Source organism: Macaca mulatta, chromosome 18 (genome assembly GCF_049350105.2).
Source record: "Macaca mulatta isolate MMU2019108-1 chromosome 18, T2T-MMU8v2.0, whole genome shotgun sequence".
Lineage (NCBI taxonomy): Eukaryota > Metazoa > Chordata > Mammalia > Primates > Cercopithecidae > Macaca > Macaca mulatta.
The window spans coordinates 61,366,392-61,392,544 of NC_133423.1; the positions used below are offsets into that span (position 1 = coordinate 61,366,392).

Sequence of the window (26,153 nt, forward strand, 5' to 3'; positions counted from 1 at the left end):
CTTTTACACTTTTGTACTCCTCAGAGCAGTGCTCCCAGCATTGTTTTCTTTCAGGATCCTTCAGAGCTCGGTCCTTGGACCTCTGCCCATGTGGATTTGTTATCAGGTCCCTTCAACTTCTGGGATTATTGGAAAGATAAGGACCAGAACAAGCTCACAGCAAACTTGAGGGGCAGAGATTTTACGAAGATTACCTGAAAAGATTTCCATGAAAGAATTACAACCCCGAGGTTCCTGGGTTGACTTAGGCTCACAAATATGTTTCATTTGCTCAATATGGCTTACTACTAACATTTTAAAAACATAAATACGTTAGCAAAAACATTCACTCTTGAGTTTGGCATAGGCCCACCTTATCTGTAGTTGCCACCTGCCATCTCCAAGCATTTGGACAACTAGCCCTGATGGCATTAGGCTGCAACTCTGATATACAGAGATTAGCACCTTGAATATGCCCAAAATTGAATTACCATCTGTATTAATAGTTAAGACTCAACCTAAATTTATAGTTACTTTAAGAAAATGGGCAGTCAGAATTAGGGACTAGAATGTTTATGAGAAACCCCGTCTCTACTAAAAATACAAGAAATTAGCCGGACGTGGTGGTGCATGACTGTAATCCCAGCTACTCGGGAGGCTGAGGCAGGAGAATCGCTTGAACCTGGGAGGCGGAGGTTGCGGTGAGCTGAGATTGTGCCATTGTACTCCAGCCCGGGCAACAAGAACAAAACTCTGTCTCAAAAAAAAAAGAGAAAAAATGAAATCTATTACTGCAACACTTACCAAACATTTGTGGAATAATGAAAAAATGAATGCACACATTCAGAAATAATTTTGAATGTAAAACATTTTAACAGGATAGTATATTTTATTAATCTAAAAAGAAACTATATATTTAAATAGCATTTTCATAGCCATTTGTGGCAAACTCTATAAATCTATAAACAATAACAGTATGGAAATTTCTCATCCAGAAAACACAAAGACTTAAAAAAATCTATTAACTAGTTAACTATTTTTAAAAATGAGTGGCTTTTAAAAAAATGTTGGGACTAGTCTTCTTATTCTCAGTTCCAAATTAAAGGTGCTTCTTGATATGAAACTGGATATTGGATCAAAAGAAAAAGTGATTTTAATAAATCAGGTTTTATTTTACAGGGTATCCATAATATACAATTTGTATAATCATTATAAAATATTTCTATGGTCATGCAATTTTCGTTTTCTGATGCACAGTTTGCTCTGATGATAATATCAGTTCTAAAATTTTAAAATATAAATTTGGACATTTATCATAAGTTACATTCTTGAATGTAGGTACAAAATGTTCTTGGAGCAATGAAAAATCATTAACTGAACCTTAACTTTAAATGTACTTTTATGTTCAGATATAAATTTTCTTTTCCATAATTAAGCAAGTGAAAAGAAATATGAAGACAACCGAACATATGTAAATTAAATTTCAGCCAATGATTTTTAATTGCTCCAAGAACAATTTGTACCTACACTCAAAAATGTAATAATTAATGTCCACAGGTAGATATCTTAGCAAGAGAAGATACTTTAAAAGCATTAGAAAAATTATTAGAAATTTGGGAAATAAATTTGTATTAACCAGTTTTGGCTATTTAAAATATTTTCAAAATATCGTTAGAGTTTAGCTCAGAGAAACTTTGACTTTTGGTTTAGTTAGGCAATTCAAAATCATTCTGTTTACTCCCAAAATTAAATGTTAATTGTGTGATTGATAAAATGTGTGACACTCTATCAGAATGCTTACAAATTTCATTTGTTAATAAAATATTGTATTTCATGAATTTATTTAATATAACTTGTCAGTTAATTGTCAACTAATAAGTTAATAGTTATGAATGGTTTTTCTAGAATTAAATCAGTATTGAGGAAGATATACAGTTAAATTTTCTTATCTTGTTTCAGATCTCAAATATTTCATGTGAAAAAATTTCATGAGAACACCAAGATAGATGAAAATCAATGTAATTTTATAAGTGAGCTTCATTAGACATGTCCTAATTTTACTGAACTTCTGCTTACTCCTGTGCTTATTAAAAGTATTTCATAAAACTTGACATCTATGCATATCTTTACTTTCAGAAAATGTCATATGCTGTGTTATTTAGAAAATGCTCAAAATAGATGTTTTAGAGTCAAAGATTTTTATTATCGCAGAAAAGCTAACTCCCTTTTTATTGGATGTTAGTTATGAAAGTTCTGTATTAGTTGAAAAACCTAAATGAAATTAGGGCAATGAAACAATATATATTGCTGCATTTTTCTACTCTCTTATCTGCTTTTCTAATAAATCTGAAGGAGCGTTGCATTTGACTAGACATTGCATTTGTCTTTCTGTTTTTGTAGAAAAAAAGAAAAAAGAAGCATAGCAGGAGAAAACATTACTAAGAATGGATAGATTCTTGCGTATTTTATAGGGCCCAATAAAATTAAGTTAGCAGAGTTTTTCAAAACTCTTCGAAAAAATAATGTTTACATAAAAAATAAAAATCACATATATATTACTTCAAATCCTTACTACCAAAACCAAAATAACTTTTTTAAATAGCTATTTTAAATAGACTAATTTAAGTGTATTAGAAGGATTATAAAAACAAATGTGTGAAGTACATTTATAATACGTATTTTATGAAGCTAAGTCTTTTACTATTTTAAGATATTCACTTCTTAGAGTAAGTTTTTTGATTGATGGAAATAAATATCCTGTCATAAATCAATATACAGAGTTAGCAGTTGTTTATTCCCTAACTTTAGAGAAAAAAAAAAAAACAATGAAAGACAAGTGTGGTTTTCCTGTGGTCTGCATTTGCCTGAGAATACATAGGATTTCAACATTTTAAAAATTGGGTTTTCGGTGTGCAACAATTTGATACCTGTAACCGTGGAATTTTATTTGTCTATGTTTAGAGACTTCTAAATGATATACTGTGGAATTATTAATACTAAAAAAACTCAAGGCTTCATTTGAGATACGTGAAGTTTTAATTTACCTAAAATTAATGTTATTTTCTACCAGGTAAAGTTCAAGAAAAACTAAAAGAAGCCCTCTAATCAAAAGTGGAAATGAAAGGATTTCCTTACTTGGCTTTGCCTCCCCTAAAAGATGTAGAATATTTGGTACTGAGTGGTGGATGACATTTACATAGTTCAAAATCTCTCTTAAAACCCAAGTTTCTAAAGATCATCCATCCATAGTAGGTGTCCTGCAAGAGGGATGTGCTACTGTCCTACACCCACCATATTTTCCACCTCTTTGAGATCCATACTAAAATTCAAGGTTGCTCGTTCTTGAAGTGTAATTCCTGGATTAGCGGGCTCAGCATCACCTGGAAACTTACTAGAAATGCAAATACTTTGGTCCTTAGCCCAGATCTACCATATAGGAAACACTGAGAATGAGACCCACCTATAGAGTAGGTTAACAGACTCCCCAGGCCTTTCTGATGTACTGTCAAGGTTGAGAATGTCTGTCGTTCTATTCCTCACCTCAGCGCTAGCTCTCTGATACTCAGTGTGGTCTGTGGACCAACAGCATTGGCATTGCCTGAGAGTTTGTTAGACAAATAGATTCTCAGCCCCCACCTCAGACCTATTGAATCAGAGTCTGCATTTTCACGAGATCTCCAGGAGATCTGTAAGCACATAAAACTAGGATAAGCACTACAAAAGTGATTAGGTGAGAGAAAAAGACAGCAAAAACGAATGGGTGAAAAACATGATTAGTTTAGTGGAGTAAGCAATACAGGTAACCTCAGGCAGTAGGTTCATGATATTAGTTAACGTCTAGATAATTAGATATTATTTAGATACCATCTAGAACATAGATGTGATGCCTGGTGCTCAGGCAGCCATTTTGTGAGCTTCAGAATGGAAGCCATGTACTCAGAATAGTGGAGCAAAAAGATTAACAGAGGTTGGATCCCTGATAAATTGTAGAGCCTCTAATCTGCTTTAGTCTTCCTGCCTCTAAACTTGGTCATGTGTGTGAGTAAACCTTTTTGTGTTTAAGCCATACAACTTTAGGTTTTCTGTTATATGTAGTTGAATGTAATCTGATATGGGGAAAGGACAAAGATTGGATGTAAATAATTGTTTTACCCAAGTCATAAGTCAGTGAAAGTAGCAGGTAACCTTCTGTACTTTGAAAACTCACTTTCTTTTGGTTAAGAGTTCAAATATGGGCCAGGTGCGGTGGCTCACACTTGTAATCCCAGCACTTTGGGAGGCCGAGGGAAGGAGAACAAGAGGTCAAGAGATCGAGACCATCCTGGCCAATATAGTGAAACCCCATCTCTACTAAAAATACAAAAATTAGCTGGGCATGGTGACATACACCTGTAGTCCTAGCTGCTTGGGAGGCTGAGGCAAGAGAATCATTTGAACTCCGGAGGCAGAGGTTGTAGTGAGCCAAGATCACACCACTGCACTCCAGCAACCTGGCAACAGAGCAAGACTCTGTCTCAAAAAAAATAATAAATAAATAAATAAATGAAGAGTCCAAATATGGTGAGACTTGAAGATATTCCAGTGTTCTCTGAAAAGCCTCAGAAGAAAAGGGAGTATTACTTCATGGAAATAAAAAAAGGTACAATAATGTGTCATTTGAAGATAATATCTTCCATCCTTTCTAAAGTCAAAAGCCTTCAGTGGCTCACATTTGTAGTCTCAGCACTTTGGGAGGCCAAAGTGGGAAGACTGCTTGAGGCCAGAAATTTGAGACCAGCCTGGGCAATATAGTGAAACCTCATCTTTACAAATGTTAGCTGTACCGTGCCTGTAGTCTTTGCTATTCAGGGGACTGAGCAGGGACAATCCCTTGAGGAATTTGAGGTTACAGTGAGCTATGATTGTACTACTGCACTCCAGCCTGGGTGACAGAGTGAGACCCTATCTCAATTAAAAATTTAAAAAATTAAAGTCAGAAGCCTGACTGTGTAGAAAGCCACCGATTTAGGAGTGAGGAGACTGTGATCCTTCTGTTAACTTGCTGTGTGATCTTTATTAAGTCACTCATTTACCACAATTTTTCAACTCTACAAAGAATTTTGTTTATTGATTTTATAAACCAAACTATGTTCTTTAAGGTAGAGATGATGTTGTATTCACCATTGTATTCTCCCTTATAACTGTGCTTGACAGGTGTTTTGTTTGTTATGGGATTTAATATTTAGTTGTTGCACTAATTAAAATTTTAAATAAAAATACCTTCCCTAAATATACGCATGTTTAAATGAAGCACTCCATTTTTACCCTTCTGTTTTGTGTTCCTACACAAAAATGATCTAGTAGATGTGATTCCTTAAGTCTGAGAGAGTTAATATTTTGTTGCATTCTAGTATCCTGAGATATGTTCTCATTGTTCAGCTAATGAAAATAAAGGCAAATAAAAATAAGTAAAACTTTTCTCCCATGAATTAATTCAATCAATGTTCATCACAGTTCAAAGCTGTCTTAATGTCTCTACTCGAATAGACTTCAGAATGAGTGAAGATGAGTTTAAACAGAAAATCGTGGAGCGCTCAGCATGAACAAAGATAATTTTATGATTTTGCTGTATATGACAAATGGTGATTCCGTGTTTGAATTGACTGAGGTGAAATTCTGCTGTTCCACATTGTAGGCTATATAAAAAGTTGTGGTCTTTTTGTTTATTTTTTTTAAATAATCTCAGTGAATCAGCCAGGACTTGTATTAGTCTGCTGATAACAGAAATAAGAGTGGCTTAAACAAGGTAAAGTTTCATTTTTTATTTATTTTATTTTATTTTATTTTGAGACAGAGTCTCGCACTGTCACCCAGGCTGGAGATGCTGCTGACTTCAAGAGTCAATAGAGTTTTGAGATTTGGGGTGGGGTCAGCAAAGGGTATGTCTGGAGCCTTAAGGGAATTATATTCCAGGGGAAGAGGGATGCCTGGGGAACCAGAACTTCTTCTGGGGGCTGAGATAAATAGGATAAATACCCTACGGAGATTAGTCCTATAACCTTTAAATGTATAACAGTGAGACACAATGAGGGCTGGGCTGGGTGAGAGAAGAAAGGTCTTGTCAAAGGTTCGGAAATTTCTGAGGCTCTCTTTTGACTCCTGTTGGAGATATGGAACAGGTAAAGTGGTTGCCTTTCTCCATCTATAGGGTTCCCACTTGAACCCTGATGATGAAGGACAGTAGAGATATATTAAGCTTGGTAAGATGACTGCCTGATACACATTAGAAATAATTATAGGTTCTATACATGCTAATACAGATTAGCTAATTATTATTGAATGCTTACTATGTTATAGGCACTGTCATAAATACATAAATATATGTAAATAAATATAAATGCTACATATTATATATATATTTAATCTCACTAAAATTTTTTGAAGCAGCTCATTGTTACTTCAATTTTAGAGAAAAAATGGTTCCTTCATATAAACCATTGAGGACAATATTGATCAGATATTCCTTTGAGACAGCAAAAGTCCTATTTCCTCTGACCCCATCTTACTAGTCTTTATCCTACTACAAGTCTTTAATGACTGCTAACTCCACAATAGGAAGTAGACTCAGCAGTGGCACATTGTGATCTAGGAAGTGTGATCCCCACACAAATTACTGTAGAAGGCACCAAAAGGGTGTTAGAGTTACACATGCTCTAGATATTGCCTTTAGTTTCAAAGGCCAATCAGGCAATAAGGGAAGGAAAATGTTGTCCACTCTCTAGGAAAGTGTAGTTAGATGAATGCCTGAAAGCTCCTAGAAAGAAGGCTAGGGTCTACTCAAATCAATTTTTTTTTCCAGTTTAGATCTTAGAGGCAGATGTTATGTATTCAAATGACAAGGAGGAAGACCAAGAAAATGACTAAGAAAAGCAGTAACTATAGCTTATATAAACTATATAAAATCAAGCAGTCATATGATCAATGTTGAATACAGAACTATATTTTTAAAACATCATATACAAAGCTCTCCCAAAAAAGTCCTACACAAAAATATACTTGATATAGTTTCAAATCTTTATTCACAACTTGAGAAACTTCAAAAGGAAGAATAAACGTTAAATGTACAGTTAAATAGTTAACAATTTGTCTCCCGTTTCTCCCCACTTTTGATTCTTAATATCTTCTAGGCATAAAAGCAGCTGCTCCTGAAAACTCTGTCCCTTCCATCTCTCATATGCCCCATCAAACTGTCCTAAAGCCCAACTGCTGTTGACAGTTCTTACACTTTCCTTTCTAATGTCACAGCTATGTATACTACATTTTATTCATAACATTTCAAAGAACAATTTTTCTTGAGCATTTAAAAATTCTTTATAAAGTTGACTAAGATAATTGAAACAACATAGACTGCAATCAGACTGCTGGTTATTTTGAATACTTCAATATCTTAAACATGAGAGAGAGAGACATAAATAAAATTATTTCAAAACCCATTATCATGTTTTTCTAGAATATCAACAGGGGTTAATTTATTTCTTCACCAGTTCTGCATTTCTTTAAACTTTTCTGGGATTACAGATATATTTATTTTATAATCTTCTTAGAATTTCATATTATTTTGAATACTTTGGGACTGACAATACTCTCTTTTTTTTTTTTTTTTTTTTTTTTTTTGAGACGGAGTCTCACTCTGTCGCCCAGGCTGGAGTGCAGTGGCAGGATCTCAGCTCACTGCAAGCTCCGCCTCCCGGGTTTACGCCATTCTCCTGCCTCAGCCTCCCGAGTAGCTGGGACTACAGGCGCCCGCCACCTCGCCCGGCTAGTTTTTTTGTATTTTTTAGGAGAGACGGGGTTTCACGGTGTTAGCCAGGATGGTGTCGATCTCCTGACCTCGTGATCCGCCGGTCTCGGCCTCCCAAAGTGCTGGGATCACAGGCTTGAGCTACCGCGCCCGGCCAAGGACTGACAATACTCTTAGGAGGTCCTAAAGAAGAGGAATACCATCTCTGACTTTCAGAGGTTAGAGAATGTGGGTCAATTGATTTTTGATTGGAGCACAAGATTTAGTTGCTTTCCTCAAGGTGATAAACACTTCAGGCACTAATCAGCAGAATTAGTTTCCTTCTATAATTAAAATACAGCTGCTTAGTAAATAAAATGTTTTATGTTCACTCTTGTTACATAGTATTTATTATTTGCAACCAGATGTCTTCCCCAAAATATTGTTTTTTGCGTACCTCACATAGATGTGTGGCAAAACCCATTAACTCATCATTATAAATCTATTGATTTGGTTGGTAACATAACTTAACGCTTGCTTTCTCATTAGTTTCTATTACAATTATAGGCTACCTAAAATACTCATCTCCTGTTAACAGATGATGAGGGATTGAATCTGTGTAGTTAACACTCCTCCAGAGAATATTTGGTTCATTTATCATATTGGAATGCACTCCAAACCCTCCTTTTATTTGGTGATTGTGTGGGACAAACTGAATAACAGCAATACATGTTTACCACTGGTGATTATCCGGTTATATGTGACCACCAGGTTTTATAGTCCTTCCTGTTTTGGGAACAATGTTAATTTCTCTACTCATTTGGTTTATTAGTAATTCCTTGCATTATTGCTTCCTGATTATAAGATAGAAACAAGTATTATATATACCAATACTTAATTAGCAGACATGTAACTAATAGGAAAAAACAAAATACTATTAAATTTCTTCCTCTTCCACTTACTAAAATAAATGAGATTTAAACATATTGTGATATATTTTCTTCTTATTAACCCTTCACAACCTTTGCTTCTCATACTCATTCTTTTCTACCTCCATAAAAATTAGTTGAATGTGTTTAGAATGTGTGTTTTTGTTTATATAATTTTTATTAAAATGCTGCTGTTCAGTGTAATGATTTTTTGTCTTTTTAAATTTATATTGAATGTAGAAATACTCTATTTTTAGTTATTTCACTGGGTTCTATGTTTTTAAGATCCATTCATATTGCCATATGTAGGTAGCCTATTGGTTCTAACTTTGCACAGTGATCCATGGGGTGGATCTGCCACCATAATTTTTCTTCTTTCCAAGGATGGTAACCCAGATTGCTCCCAGCTCCCTCGACAGCAAAGCATCCCTTCATAGACTTCAGTGAGAATTCTTCTGGGTTATTAGCCAAGAGATAAATTGCTGGGCTATAGGGTTTAATATATTACGTTGAACAATCATTGTTAGGCTACTGTCCTGAACGTTTGATCAGATTTATAATTCTACCAACAATGCACCAAACATCCACATTCCTATTAACATTTACTATTAGCTTCCTAGTTTTTGCCAAATAAGTATAGAAAGATATTTTATGACTTTGATGTGCCTTTCTCAAATTTCTTTTTTTTTTTTTTTTTTTTTTTTGAGACGGAGTCTCGCTCTGTCGCCCAGGCTGGAGTGCAGTGGCCGGATCTCAGCTCACTGCAAGCTCCGCCTCCCGGGTTCACGCCATTCTCCTGCCTCAGCCTCCAGAGTAGCTGGGACTACAGGCGCCCGCCACCTCGCCCGGCTAGTTTTTTGTATTTTTTAGTAGAGACGGGGTTTCACCGTGTTAGCCAGGATGGTCTCGATCTCCTGACCTTGTGATCCGCCCGTCTCGGCCTCCCAAAGTGCTGGGATTACAGGCTTGAGCCACCGCGCCCGGCAGATTTCTTAAAATATACTTGGTAGGCTTCAGATTCCTCTGTTGTAACAGTATGCCTCGTAATACTCTTTGCCTATCTTTTTCTGTTATGGTTCTGCCACATTCTAGTTGACATGGAGGAGATCCTTGTATTTTCTAGATATTATTCTCTCATCTGTTTTAGTCATGAAAAACGTCTTCTCCCAATCCATCATCTGTTTATCAACTTTATTTATGTGTCCTCTGTCAAATGAAAGCCTGCATTTTAATGTAATCAAGTATATATTTTTTTATTCCTATATGGTATATGCTTTTTAGGTTTTAGTTCAAAACTCTTTTCCTGCCTCTGGGTAACACTGATGTTCTCATGTATTATTTTTCATTAACTTTGTGTGTCTTCCACCACAGCATATGTATAAATATAAAATTGGTTGTGTAGGGGACCAATTTTATTCTTCTCCAATAATGAATGTTTTCCCAATGCCACCACTAAATAATTCCTTATTTTCTTCATGCTATCTGCTGCCACTTTTATCATATATTAAGTATCCATTTATACACAGGTCTCTTTGGAGTTCTAAGTTAAAATTCATAAGCATATTTGTGTGTTCTTGTGCAAAAGCCATACTAGAAATGTTTAGTAGGCCCATCTCATATTTTATTAATATGCTACTATAACATATGTCCAGCATATTTGAGATTAGACTAGGAACTCCCACCCTATCAAATGTGGCCCAAGACATCACTTTAATATGCCAATAAACACTAGAATAGAAAAAGGAAAACAAAGAATTGCTTGTCAGAAATGCTCATTTGTCATTTATTTATTCATTTGCTCACTCATTCAGCAAATATTTATTAAGTGTCTACTATGAATCAGGAGTCATGGTAATGCTGATAATACAAGGGTGAACATAAAAAGGATTACTACAATCATGGAAATGTAGTCTTTGGTGAGAAGCAAGTATTAATCAAATAATTATTTGAACAAATTTAACACTGCAATTGTGACAAGTGCTCTCCATGAGAGGCAGTGGTTTAATGTGGAAGGTTTGACTGGGTGAGGAAGAAAATAAAAGCTGAGATTTGTAGGGTGAATGGGAGTTAACTAGGCCAGAGAGATAGAAGAAGGTTCTAGGAAAGAGGAAAGGGCGTGTACAAAGTACTTATAGCAGACGGAGCCTTGTGAGTGCAAGGGTTTGAAACAATGCAGATGTATTTGTACACAGCAATATATAGAGGCAGGCCGGGTGCGGTGGCTCATGCCTGCAATCCCAGCAGTTTGGGAGCCGAGGCAGACAGATCACCGGAGGTCAGAAGTTTGAGACCAGCCTGGCCAACATGGCAAAACCCTGTCTCTACTAAAACTACAAAAAAAAAAAAAAAAAAAAATTAGCTGGGCATGGTGGTGGGCACCTATAGTCCTAGTTACTCAGGAGGCTGAGGCAGAAAAGTGATTACTTGAACCCGGGAGGCTGAGCTTGCAGTGAGCGGAGATCGCGCCACTGCACTCCAGCCTGGGCGACACAGCGAGACTCCATAAAACAAACAAACAAACAAACAAAAACTTTGAAATGTAATAGAAATTGAACTTGATTAGTATACTATGTTTCACTGAGATCAATTCTGAAAAGTGAAGTTCCAAGAAATATACATAGCATTAAAAAGTAAAGATAGCATTTGTTGGAAAACACAGAACTTTAAAACTTTTTCTTAAATTGAGAAGGATTCTTTTTAAAGAATTGGTTCAAATTTTCAAAGAGTATACAACTGATGCAAACTGCACAGCTCATCTTAGTATTACATTGTTAATTCATTTATTAACAGACAAGATCTGGGGTTAGTGTTGAAGAGAGGGGGTTGAAGGTGAATGAATTAGCACTAGGGTTCAGCCCTAGACCAGGACAGAGAACTCTCTGAGGAGAGGTACTGGAAGGATAGGAAATAGGGAGCTGTCATGAGGAGGAAGTGAATGGATCAGAGAGCTGTGGTAGTACAATGGCAGGGAAGATGGATGTTCATAATAACTGACACTGAGGGAGCACTTAGAATGTGCCAGGCCTTGTTCTGAGTGCCTCGATATCATTTAATTCTTGCAACAACTCTGAGAGGTTAAAAAATTGTGCTCATTTTATTGTGATTAGCAGATGCTCCCTTTATGCTCCAACCTATGAAGCAACTAGGCAATGTCCTTTAATCTTGCTTTTTTGCCTGTTAGGTTTGTGTTTCCCTTGCTTTTGAATTCCATTCTATGTCATATGCCATGCTGAGATGGTTTCGCCCTGAAGATGACATCTGTCCCTGTGGATCACTCATCCTCTGGTGCTGGCAGGGGAGGAACTAGCAGGATTCACAAAGCTCATGGAGAGCGTCTCTATTTGCTCATCAGTGAGTAAGTGGGATTTTTTTGGTTGTTGCTGCCCTTAATAGTTTCTGGTCTCTGAAATTAAAATTGTGAAGTTAGGCTGGATAGATTTGGCCTGTGGGCTTTGGATTGCAAATTGTTCACTTCTTTAAGGACTGCTCTGGCCCTGACTTTCTATGTTATCTCTGAAATGAACACCCATTTCCAGCCAAGCTTCTCAAAAATCTGTCATAAGCAGTCTAAATAGTTTAATTTTAGATGTAGAAAGTACCATAGATAGCCTCCGGTATTACCTTATTATTATTGACTATCTCACTTAACAGATGGACAAATGGGAGTGTTGATACCTGAGAGATTATTACTTAAGCAACACAAAGGAAGTTGCTTCTTTTGCTCTGGTGTACTTTTTACTATAAAAAGTATATTTTTATTGGGAAACTAGTTCATGCAGCAGAATCATATTCATAAACAAAAGTCATTCTTTTTTTTTTTTTAAATCACATCTACTCACATTCCATTGCATTTTTAAATATATGCCCTTTGTTTCAAACCTATGTTCTAGAGGGATCTATTTCAGTGACCATATAGCCTAACCTAAATACATTAAATAAATTGGGTACTTGTTCAGAGAAAGTACTTTATATTCCATTCTTTTGTTTAAAGTTTTTTTTGGTGATAAAACAAACAAATCACCATTTTAATAGCCTCTATCAATCAATGTGAAAGAGGAAAAGAAATATCTAAGATGAATTCTGGTCAAATTGCTCTTCCACCCTTTCCTGGAATGAGGAAAAACATGAGCTGCCCTTAAGGCATCAGAGGTTAAAGAGTAGGCAAGAGTTTGGAAATGTCCTGTAGTCAAAGCCTATGATGATAGTCTGAGTAGATCTCCAGAACCTGAAATTAGCTTTCTTTTTGTCCTCTGAAAAAGCTTTGTGCTAGAGATCATGACGTCATCATTAATAGGATGAGGTGTGCTTATGGTATCGTTGATGGAAAACCATGAGTGTTAAAAAATATGGAAATGGAAGGATGTCAACTATAGTCTCATGCCTCATGCTGATGACTCAGGCTTATTTTACTAGCAAAGGGTCAATGATAATTTTATGGATATGGAGACAGAACAGCTGATTAGTGGCATTCATTAATAAAATAGAGCATGGGACAGACACACAGAATGTAAGGCATGTGCTGTTTGACATTAATTTTTAATTTAAATATACGCTCAGTATTGCAATAATTCTGGCTTGGCGTATAATGGTATTAAGATGGTGAACGTTTTCAAGAATTGAAATGGTGTGAGTGTCACAGTTGGCTTTGCAAATAGGATTCTCAGGACATCCCTGAGGAAACTTAAACCAAACAAAAGGGAATAGACAAGTTTCTCCTTTTGTGGTCAGGCTTACCTGGTTTAAGTCAGTAATTGAAAAGAGGTGCAGGAGGATGAGTCAGATGCCTTGTCATTGCTTTCTGAAGAGCCAAAAGAACACAGCGTTTATATCTTAATCTTCCAGATTATGTTCTGCAATAATTCGTTTAGTTTAAGTGGACTTCAAATAAAAATGTAAATTATCCCATTCTTATTCATTTCTCACCATGAACTCTGGTTTTCATGGTAGTAAAGAAGGTGAGAACTCTCCACTAGATGTTCAGGAGTCCGGTATAGGAAATAAGTTATAACTTTATTTGTGATCAGGGATGTTCTTGGAGAAAATCAGTAACATACGTGTAGCCCACGCCTAGGACCTCAATGGATGCATTTCCCATAGTAATTCACCCTCGATTTTATTATTTTGCAGTCGCCTTGATTCCCTAACTTTACGTATGTATGTACGTATATATGTATTTTTGTCTCTAAATTATGGCGATTGTCTTGTATCATTGTCATGCCAGTAAATTCCTAAAAACACAAGACCCCAAAGAATGGTGCCTCAGATGACTATGATGTCTGAACTGCTTGTGGGTGTGTGTAGGAAATTCACTCCAGTAGAGCATGTAACAGTCTCCTTGGAGTCAACTTTCTATCAGGTGGGCCTCAGGCAGCTGTGACCTAAAACCCAGCCTCTGCAGCTCAGACCTCGCTCTGTAATTGACCCCAGGGCAGGGACCACGGCCGGCGCGGAGGGCAGGGGGCAGGGCGGAGCCGGGGCCGAGCGCGCGCTCAGGAGTGAGTCTTTGTGCAGTCAGGGCTTCTGCTGGGCAGGGCAGGCTGTTAATCTCGCCTGGCGGACACCGGGGCGTGGTGGGGGGGGAGATGGCCCTTATAGGTGGCGTCCGCTGGTGAGAAACACCTTGCGCAGGTAAAAGGGTGGCGGCGAGAGGGAGTTCCCACCCATGGCTTTCTTAGAGAAATGAAGTCTTAAGTCTTAAACAGGCAACAAGGAGGGGCCGTTCGGTGTCTTTTGGACGCGCCAGGAGCCCCACCCTCCGCCAAAGGAAAAGCCCCTTGGATGAGAGGCAGGCGCTTCAGAGAAGCTGAGAAAAGCGCGTCTCCGCGCGCGCCACCTCCTCCGCCTCGCGCTCCTCCTGAGCAGCGGGCCCAGCCTGTGCCCCGGCCGCGGTCCTCGCCCCGCCGAGCCCTCCTACCCCGGCCCGACGCTCGGCCCGCGATCTGTCCCGAACCCTCTACATGGCGGCAGCCCGCCCCTCCGGCTCCTGGAGCGGAGCCCTCTGCCGGCTGCTCCTGCTGACCCTCGCGGTGAGTGCAGCAGCGGTCACCGCTCCGGGGAAGGGGGTGATCGCCTGGGGTACGGAGGAAAACTAGGGGAACGGGGATAGTTGGGGGTGGCGGGGAAAAGCTGGGGTGAAGGGGCCTCTGGGTGGCTAGAAAATGGAGTTGGCGGGGGTGGGGAAGGGCAGATAGGAAGAGGATCCCGACCTGGGAGTTGGATCCCCAAGGGGAGGGAAGGTGTCTCCAGTAGATGTAATCAGCGCACTCAGGCGGGAGCGGGCCGCCTTCGCCCAGGCAAAACCGTGGCCCCTGGGTACGCGCCGGGGAGCTGGGTGCGCCGGGGCTGGGGGTGCGCCGGGGCGGGGGTGCGCCGGAGCCGAAGTGCGCCGGAGCGGTCCAGCTGCGCCTCTGGCACATTCTCCGGGAATGTGCGGCCCCCCCTGCCTCAGCGCCTGCCCAGGCCACGGAAAGGGGAATCGCTGGGCGGCCGGGACGGAGCGCGAGTGTCCTTGGGTGAAAAAGGGAACTGCTTGCCTTTCTGGGAATTGCTTACTCTGGGAGAAGGGCGGGGGGAATTGGCGGATGGGGGAGGGGATCTTGACCCTCTGCTCCTGAAGACTGTGGACGGGCGGGCTGTAGTAGGTGAACATTTGTACAGTTTCAGTGGTTTCTTAACGTGCGAGGCTTCCGTTCCCTAAATCTTTGGAGGAAGGAAGGGTCTTTCTGATTTCTTGTCCCCAGAGGCGACTCGATTTTTCTGCTCACCACTGGCTCCCCGCGCCACCACCCCTTGCCCCAGATTCTTTCCCCCTTTAAAGAGCACTACAGCAATGACCCTACCCCTTCCCAGAGCTGGGAGCCTAAGTGTTTGGCCTTATTTGGGGCGGGACAGCCCCACTCCCAGGCTGGACAGATAGGATCTGGTTGGAGGCCTGAAGACACAGAAAGCCAATGCCGGGAGCAGCCTCTGGGGAATGTGGGATATAAAAAGTCTGATTGGACTTTTCCTGGCTTCCTGGAAGACGAAGCAATTCGACAGGTGTGGAAAAGTGCTCCTTGCCTTAAGCAAAAGGCATTGGGTGCCAATCAACCTTGAAGGAAAGAGGGAGGAACCCGGAAGGCTAATTCCCACTGGGAGAAGGGAACTGGGGGCTGAAATATTCGTATACTTTCCCCTTCTCTTCGGGTCTCATTTCGCAGTAGAGTTCCACATTTTAAAATCACGAATTGGTAATTGTTACGACTATTAGAATGTCTTTCTCGAAGAGCTGAATGGACTTCAAACCCTTAACTAAATTCCCAGGGCATATTAATAATATAGAAAGGGCCAAGTACACAGCCAGTTAACATTTTACAGATGAGGAAACTAAGAATGGAATAAATAACGGTAAGAACATATGTTGATGAGTAAGAAAGAAATTTTCATTGGACTCCTAATAAAATTGCGATTTCTTTTAAAACCACTGGCCGTTATTCTTGAAAGGAAAAGGCATGCACAGACACTGGCAATGCGTAGTAGCATCGCCCTGCATATACCTGCAGATAGAGCTTTCTGTGTGTCATCTCAGATTCTGTTTAGGAGAAGGTGGGGTATCAGTGAGTGGGGTAGGAAGTGTGCTGGCCCTGGCTACACTCTCATTCTGCTGGTTTTTGCTCTGTGCACGTCTGTGCAAACTCCTGCCAACCTCAACGTGGCTGTTGTGGTTGTGAGTCTCAAGTGTGAGAAATGTGTAAATACTAAGTGTAAGAAATTATTAAGCAAGAATGATTTTAGCTGGGCATGGGGTGTGCGCCTGTGGTCCAAGCCACTGGAGAGAGGCTAAGATGGGAGGATCGCTTGAACTTGGGAAGTCCAGGCTGCAGTGAGCCCTGGTCATGCCAATGCATCCCAGCCTTGGTGACAGAGTGAAATCCTGTCTCAAAAATTGGGGAGAAATGACTTTGGGAGGGGGGTAGGATTCTTTACATTACCTCCTTCCCATATATCCAAGTAATCCTTCATCATTCCACAAATCAGCTTCTCCTCACTTCCTAATGTTTCTTCAAACCACACCTGGCTTAGCCACTTGAACTCTGTCTTCTGCTAACCACATAATAAAGCTTCTCTCTCTCTGAGATCACTGGCTCTCCTGTGCTAAATCCAAATGACTCATTCTTTATATGGTTCCACCTTGTAGCTTTTGCCCTTATTCTTGACACTCACTCTCCTTTTTTTTTTAATCTTTCTGACCACTCAGGGTCTGACTCTCTACCTAGTGTCTTGTCTTTTTCTTCTTTTTTGTCTTGTCTATTTTTTTTTCTTTTTTTGGTTTGGTAAAAATGATATAACCTGAGATTTACCCTCTTAACGCATTTCTAAGTGTATTGTATTGTTAATTATAAGCACAATGTCATATAGCAGATCTCTAAAACTTTTTCATTTTCCATAACCACACTTTTATATCCATTGAACAGCAAATCCCTGTTTCCCCTACCCTCCGTCACCTGGCAACCACCATTCTGTTTTCTGCTTCTATGAGTTTGACTGCTTTTTCCTCCACTCTTAAATGCTGGTGTCTCTTGATGCTCTGTTCTAGGCCTTGTCCTTTGGAATCTACCGTCTTTCCCTAGGGCATTTAATCCACTTTTATAGCTTAAAATATCACACAGTTGCCAACATACACTAAATTAATATTGCTAGTTCAGATGTCTTCGTTGAACAATAGTCCTTTGTATCACTCTACTGACTGTGATGTGTGACACATTTTTTATCTTCCCAAACAATGTTGTTTTTCTTTTAGTGTCCTGTATTTCAATATGTGTCAGTACCATATGCCTGTTCCTCAAGTAGGAAGTCTGAAAGCTGTTTGTTTTTTCTTTCTCACAGCTCCCCTTCCTTAATCCATCAAGTTCCATTAAATCTACATTCAAAGACAGCTCATGGGTCTATTCACTTGTATCTGTCACTTCTGCTATTACAAATAATGTCACAATGAATAAATTTGAATGTATGTCATTTCATATATGGGCAGGTGTATCGGTAGGACAGATTACCAATAATGGGATTTACAAATAAAAGTGTAAATTAGGCCAGGTGCAGTAGCTCACGTCTGTAAATCTCAGCACTTTGGGAGCCTGAGGTGGGAGGATCACTTGAGCTCAGGAGTTCAAGACCAGACTGGGCAACATGGCAAAAACTCCTCTCTACAAAAAATACAAAAATTAGCCAGGCATGGTGGTGCATGCCTATAATCCCATCTACTTGGGAGGCTGAGGTGGGAGGATCACTTGAACCCAGGAGGTGGAGGTTTCAGTGAGATCGCACCACTGCACTCTGTCAAAAAAAAAAAAAGTGCTTAATTTTGTTAGATTTTGTCCTTCTCTCCGTAAATGTTGTATATTACTTGACAGAAAACTATTTTATGATAGATGTCACATGATCGAGGATATATATATATATATATGTGTGTAAAGATAAATTGAATCTATGCTTCATTCAGAACACCACAGAAAATTCCAGAGATGAAAGATTTAAATGTAAAATATGATTCCCTACAGATAATAGAAGAAAACATAATAAATTGTTACATAAATTTGGAGCCCACGAGGCCTAGTTATGACTTAGATTTCGAAAGCCAATTTATCACAATTGAGAAAATCAATTATATGAGAGTACATATATACATACTTCTTCATGGCGAAAAAACAACTCTAACCAACCAAAAACACCACAAGCAAAGTCAAAAGGTGATTGATAAACTGGAAAAAATATTCTTAAGTCATATTTAAAAGGTTAATCTAATACATAAAGAGCTCTTGTAACTCAAGAAGAAAAAGTGCAACATAGATGTAACAGTATCCATAAAGTAGTAAAATGGCTCTTAAGTTATAAAAATATGTCAACCTCACTCATAATAAAATATGAATAAAAATTGCATTGAAATGCCATTTCACACTTGGCAAACACCCAAAAGTTCAACAACATGCTATGTAGGCAAGAATGTGGTTGACTCATAAATTGTTGGTGGGTGTAATAAAAGGTTACAACTTTTCGGGACTTTATGCAGTCATATAGAATGCAAATACAAATTGTTTTACCTCTTTTCTAATACCTGTGCTTCAAATATCGTTCTATTCATATGCCAGTACCATATTCATTTAATTGTTGAGATTTTATGATTTGTAATATCTGCTAGGGTTGATAGCCTTTCATTGCTTTTCAAAAAATAATTTTCCTATCTTAATTTTTTATTTTTTCCTTATGGCTTTTTAAATCAGCTTGTTTAGTTCCAGAGAAAATTTTATTGAGGTTTTTATTAGTATCAAAAATTTGTAATTTAACTTAGCAAGAATTGATATAGATACGCTATTGATTTTTGTCTTTCTTTTTTTGCAAGTGTACTTTTCTGCCCTGCAGAAATGTTTTCAGGTTTCCTTCAAATAGGCTTTACATGTTTCTTGTTAAATTTACTCTTGGCATTTCAACTTTTAATTGCTTTTGAAAATGATTTCTTTTTTTTTGAGACTGAGTCTTGCTCTGTTGCCCAGGCTAGAGTGCAGTGGCCCAATCTCTGTTCACTGCAAGCTCCACCTTCTGGGTTCACACCGTTCTCCTGCCTCAGCCTCCCGAGTAGCTGGGACTACAGGTGCCTGCCACCATGCCTGGCTAATGTCTTTTTTTTTTTTTTTCGTATAGGGATTTTTAGTAGAGACAGGGTTTCACCGTGTTAGCCAGGATGGTCTCGATCTCCTGACCTCGTGATTTTCCTGCCTCGGCCTCCCAAAGTGGAAAATGATTTCTTATATTATCTGACTGGTTTTGTTTATGGGTATGAAGACTAATGATTGCCATATTTTCATGGTTATTTCTGCTTCCTTACTTAAGTCTCTTCTTGTTTTATAGTAATGTATTGGTTGATTTGCTTGGGTTTTCCAGGTAAACAGTCATATCAAATGCAGAGTTTTTTTTTTTTTTTTTTTTTTACATCTTCCTATCTAATATCCTTCTCTTGCAAATATACCTTTAATATAATGTAAACTATATATGGTGACCTTGGAAAGCCTATCTTGTTTCTGAGTTTAATTGGATGCTTCTAGTGCTTTCCCATTTGTGTTGTTATAATTTATAAAGATCGCATTGCAAAAGTACTTATCAATTCTTATTTTTTGAGACTAAAAAAAATAAGAATGGTTATTGAATTTGGTCAAGTGCCTTTCCACATCTATGATGGTGATCACATGTCAAGCCTTCTTTAAATTCATGGCTTGAAGTTTCTGGACCAAGCAAAAGATGTGAGTGTGGATCACAGATCCACGCAAGGGCCAGTTTACTTCTGGCTCAAATTTGTAATGAGGATTTAGCATTAGGGTCCCAGATTAATGTAGAGTGGATCCTCTTAGATTTTAGGTGGGCCCTGTGCTTTGATTTCATTCTCCTCTCCAGAGGCCAACAAAGCAGAGTCAGATCTTTGCAGATCAGAAGTTGTTCCTGAGTTCCTCTTACCACTCTGTGTTCCAGCTTTATCTTCAGTTTTTGGCCTAGCAGTTGCTTGCTATTGTAGTAGCTCTTTGATGCTTTAGGATGTTTGAAAAATGTTATGCATCATTTTTAATCAGTTTTGGCATAGGTTTTTCTTAATTACCTAACCTGTTATTGTTGGAAATGACAGTTATTTCCATTCTCCACATTGGACAGATCTATCACATTCAAACATAAAGCTGCTTACTTAATTTATTTGCTTAAAGTAAGTCTTTGTTTCTTATTATCATTGGGAAAAAAGATCCATGTACTTTGCTAATGCCGTTCAAAATTTGGCCCACACCCACTTCTTTGAGCCCATGTTAAACTTCTGCCCCCGCTCTGGTACACATATCAACCATTCCCGATTTCTTCTTCAGGTCTGTGCCATCTCTGGGCCTTCACATATGCCATTCTTTTGTTTGCAGCATTTAAGCTCTGCCTCCTCTTAGCCTATCTCGCTTGTAGCCGCTCTTCAGGTGACCTCACCCGGCTTTTAGACATCACTATTTCCTCTGCTCTCCTGTAGCTCCCTGTACTTCCTTATCATTACATTCGTCTTACTTTGTTGAAATTACAAATATGTCTTACTCTTAGACTGAATGTTTCATGAGCACCATGTTTACTGCTCTGTATGTGGTACATAATACACATTCAATAAGTATTTGTTGAATTCATGCATGAATGGATGGGTGTCCAAGATACTGTTATTCAAAGAATTGTCGTAATCCAACCATTTTTCATCTTCTCCATCATTATTACCTTAGCCCAAGTAACAATTACCCCAGTCTTAGATTCCTGCTGTAGTCTCCCCATCAGTCTCCTGGCTTCCACTCTTACTCTTCTATAACCTATTTTCCACATAACTAGTAGAGTGATTCTGTATAAATACAGTTTATGCGAGTCCACAGCTTCATCATGCTGTTGCCTCTCTTTGCACTCAGAACAAAATCTGTACTCCTTACCATGACCTTTTCGACCCTACATCATATGCCCTTGACTGTCCTTTTGTTTTCTTCTCCTATCACTCTTCCCTCACTGTGCTCTGCTACTGTGACCACCTTGTTCCTGCAATACACAAGTCTCCTTCCAGGGTCTTTACTCTGGTTCTTGCCCCACCTGGAAGACTCTTTCCTAGTTCCTCACTTCATATACACTCAGGTATTCTTGTTGTCACCCTCTCTCCCTGCTTTATTTTTGTCATGACATTTATCTCTTGCTGCCTTGGCATTGTGTGACATTTGTGCATTTGTGTATTTCTTTTGCTTATTATCATGTAATCTTTCTGAGGCAAGGACTTGGCTTTGTTCACGGCTTTCGCCATTGAATCTGTTTAGCACTTAGGAAGCAACCAGTAAATGTTGGTTGAATGAATAAGTGAATGTATTCTTCCAATCACCTTTAGCTGGAATCTTCAGAATCATCTGATTCTACTCCTATTCTCTCTTGGCTATGCAGCCAGTGAAAATTCTTCATATCATTTAATTTCCAGTTCAAAATGAATGTCTTTATTGTGTCTCTCCCAACACTCCAAATGAAACACAACCTCTGCTTTATTCGATCCTTCAAGTGTAATTAAAACTGGATAATCAAAGGGTCTTTAATATATATTAAAAATAAACATTTCCATCCAAATTTTGATGATTTTAGTTTATGTTTATAAACTTTGTAAGTAACAGTGTAAATGCTAGTTAACTGTCTTGCTTTTGGTCAAAGATGTTTGTAAAACTAGAAAAAAAGAATGTGAATCTTTGAGAAACATCCATTGTAAAGTTTCAGTCAGAACAAAATTAAATTTCAGTGTGTTTATGTATACGTTGCATTGGACTTGGTTCACCATGAATCACTAAACCATTAAAAAAATTTAAGTAAATTATTTTGTAAAATGAACTTAACTTTTATTTATGAGAAGATACACCTTCAAAATAATTGTATATTTCAAAGTTATGTGCCTATCGTGTGGAGTAACACATAAATACTCTCCATCATCACTTCATGGCAACAAGTTAATGTTTGTCTTTAAACAGTTTGAAACAGTTTGCTGCCTCAGTAAATTTGGTTTTCTTTTTCCTATGGATCTACCTGTGCTGCCTTCCTGATAGTTTTCAACACTCTCTCGCATAGGCTGTTGTTGGATCGTCACCGTATGCACTGAGCTAATCAGTGAAGTTATTATTACATCCATTTTACAGTATAGGAAACAAAGCTGAAGAGCATACATAATTCTTTGAGTTTACAAGCTTTTTGCAGGAGGAAGCTAGAACTCAGTATGTTTTTTTATTCTTCCCCTTGATATACTTTTGTCTTGATTTCTTTCTCCAAAATGTTTTTATTTTGATAATTATATAAAGTGATTTATAATTATATAAATCACATATAATTATAGAACTAGAAATACCCTATGACCCAGCCATCCCATTACTGGGTATATACCCAAAGGATTATAAATCATGCTGCTATAAAGACATATGCACACGTATGTTTATTGCAGCACTATTCACAATAACAAAGACTTGGAATCAACCCAAATGTCCATCAGTGACAGACCGGATTAAGAAAATGTGGCACATATACACCATGGAATACTATGCAGCCATAAAAAAGGATGAGTTCGTGTCCTTTGTAGGGACATGGATGCAGCTGGAAACCATCATTCTCAGCAAACTATCGCAGGAACAGAAAACCAAACACCGCATATTCTCACTCATAGGTGGGAATTGAACAATGAGATCACTTGGACATGGGAAGGGGAACATCACACACCGGGGCCTATTGCGGGGAGGGGGCAGGAGGGAGGGATGGCATTGGGAGTTATACCTGAGGTAAATGATGAGTTGATGGGTGCTGACAAGTTGATGGGTGCAGCACACCAACATGGCACAAGTATACATATGTAACAAACCTGCACGTTGTGCACATGTACCCTAGAACTTAAAGTATAATTTTAAAAAAGACTACAAAAAAAATAAATTCATGTATTTCTGTTTAATTAAATATTTTAAAATTAATATTTAATTAGTGTAGTCAATCAATTGTAATATAATTAACATTTATATAAGTATTACATGCTTTTTTGTGTATATAATATATAAATTTATAATTTATATAAATGGCATACACATTAAAGGTTTCTTTTTATGCATATTTGATTTTTTTCATTTTTTAGATTTTAATATTTGCCAGTGATGCCTGCAAAAATGTGACATTGTATGTTCCCTCCAAACTAGATGCTGAGAAACTTATTGGTAGAGGTAAGGAAGCCCTAAAATTTGTAATAAATCCTGATTTGCTCTGGTAAATATACACCATGGAATACTATGCAGCCATAAAAAGGAACGAGATCTTGTCCTTTGCAGGGATGTGGATGGAGCTGGAAGCAATGATCCTCAGCAAACTAACACAGGATCAGAAAATCAAACACTGCATGTTCTCACTTATAAGTGGCAGCTGAGCAATGTGAACATGTAGACACAGGGTGGGGAACAACACACACTGGGGCTTGTTTGGGGTTCTGGGAGAGTGAGAGCATCAGGAGAAATAGCTAATGCATGCTGGGTTTAATACCTAGATGATGGGTTCATAGGTGCAGCAAACCAACGTGGCACGTGTTTACCTATGTAACAAACCTGCACATCCTGCACATGTACCCTGGAACTCAAAATAAAATAAAAACACTCACACACAAAATAAACCCTGATTCGCTGTGATATTTTAAAATTAGTGTAATTTTTAGAATGATAACTCCGCTGGAACTAGTAGATAAAACTAACGTAGTATATTATCATTTGTAATACATGTGGTGTCATTCTAATGAAAGGAATATTGTTATTTTTGGAAAACATGATTATACGAAGTTGATAAAAATATTTCACTTGAGTAATAATTATTAACATTTACATTAGAGGAAAGATAAAGACATTTAACATGCCTCTAAAAAATTGGCAAATAGTATTGAAAATATTTTTTTTAGTTTAAAGGTACTGTTTTTGGATTTTTATTCTTAAAGATTTCACTCTGTATTGTACTTACTTTCACATATTATTTTTTATCAATTAAATTATTTCACATAACTGTGAGAAAAGATCAAACCAATGATAGCATAAAATGTGATGACTGCTTGGCAATAGATGTAAAGAATTTAGTAATAGTTCCGTTTAGTAAATGCAGATTTTAGCTGCCAGATTCTGTGTAACTTCAGGTGTACTTAGGTATTACTCTATGGCTGATTTCTGTTGATAAAGAAAACACTTTTTTGGTTTTGATTTAAATATTCAAACACTGGACTTCACATATGTTTACTTCAGAGCAAATGTCTCTTCTTTAAGAGAATGTTAAGTAGGTATTAGAAGTGCTGTACGTGTTTAAGCACAACTTAATACACCATACAGTTTTATGTGTCCTTGCAAAAATTTACAAGTGCCAGTATAATTAATTTTAAGTTTTTGGCTCTCCCCACATGCATACATTACTGTTAAAACTATATCCTATGTTTTACTTTAAAAATGATTGCTGTGCATATTTTCTACAGTTAACCTGAAAGAGTGCTTTACAGCTGCAAATCAAATTCATTCAAGTGATCCTGACTTCCAAATTTTGGAAGATGGTTCAGTCTATACAACAAATTCTATTCTATTGTCCTCGGAGAAGAGAAGTTTTACCATATTACTTTCCAACACTGAGAACCAAGAAAAGAAGAAAATATTTGTCTTTTTGGAGCATCAAACAAAGGTATACAAGGCTACATAAATGAAGAAATGATGTCTTTTCTTCAGACATAATTGACATTGCCAGGGAAGATATGAAATCAGAAAGGATATGGTATAGTTTGGCTTCAAAAAGAATGAAAACCATGAGTCAGCTTCACGGTGTTTAAAAGGAAAAGGGCTGTGCAACATGGTTCATTCGGGTTGTCATTCCTTTTCTTTTGGGACATAAAATGAGAAATTGGGATAAGGTACAGCATGGGAATGTGAGATTAGACACAAAGCGCATTTTTTTTTTTTTGAGCTTTACCGTAGAATGGATTTCTAACAACAAGTTTTGAAACTCTGGATAAAGAAAAGAAAAGATTTTCTTTTTTTTTTTTTTGCATTCATTTTAGCATAACCTGTGGTCTTAAAACATGATGATTATTTTAGGAGGAGGTTTGGACCACATGCATGCTATTGTGTTGTGACACCCAAGATCAAAATAATTTTTATTCAACCATTAGCCATTCCTCACTGCAGCAGTTTGAGAGTTGTCACCGTGTTTCTCTCCTCATTCTGACACAGATCTCTCTGTTGGTTCCCTGGCTCTGCCTAGTTGCTGGTGAGTGGAAGTTGCTTGTGCTAAATTTAGAAGGGCGCATACACACTTATTTTCTTTGCATATCTCTCTCCCCTGTGTTTGCATGGCATTGTGGCAACAGTAATTTTTTTTTCAGTTTTGCTTCTAGGCTTCCAGTTCCATCTCTCTTTCTTCCATATTTCCACCAAATCATTTTCCCAAGAGGATTGTTGTGATAACAGTTAGGACAGTTACTTCTTCATTATCTTTTTGCAGTGTTGATGTTTAGTTTGGTTTTCAAACACTCCCACGGTCTCACCCCTCCCCAGCTAATCCTCATGAGAGGAGAAAGATGTGTCATTGTTTAATGTTTGAGAATAAAGTAGTCATTGACTTTATTATTTTTTTCCTGTCTTATGAATTGAGGTCCTAAAGAAAAGACAAACTAAAGAAACAGTTCTAAGGCGCGCCAAGAGAAGATGGGCTCCCATTCCTTGTTCGATGCTAGAAAACTCCTTGGGTCCTTTTCCACTTTTCCTTCAACAGGTACAGTTTTCTTTCTTTCTGCTGTGGAAGTCTATAGTTTCCATCACTTACCATTATGACACTGAGTATGAAGTTATTTATAATAGTTGTGTATAAATATATGAGTGAATGAGTACGTGTATAATATGTTTCCATACAAGGGTATAAATATATCTCTTTATACTTGCATATACTTT

The 26,153-nt window shown here is 37.9% G+C and overlaps 1 protein-coding gene across 2 annotated transcripts in view; it reads left to right on the top strand.

Annotated features, from left to right (window-relative positions):
- The first annotated feature begins 14,134 nt into the window (after positions 1–14,134).
- The window catches only part of DSC2 (desmocollin 2), a 37,592-nt gene continuing 25,573 nt past the window's right edge, over positions 14,135–26,153 (top strand). For both annotated transcript variants that reach the window (XM_015121771.3, XM_001102096.5), the window contains exons 1-4: positions 14,135–14,693; positions 23,330–23,414; positions 24,692–24,891; positions 25,858–25,977. In XM_015121771.3, coding sequence (XP_014977257.3) covers positions 14,625–14,693; positions 23,330–23,414; positions 24,692–24,891; positions 25,858–25,977 — 474 coding nt within the window. In that variant the 5' untranslated portion in view covers positions 14,135–14,624. The remainder of the gene's footprint in view (positions 14,694–23,329; positions 23,415–24,691; positions 24,892–25,857; positions 25,978–26,153) is intronic.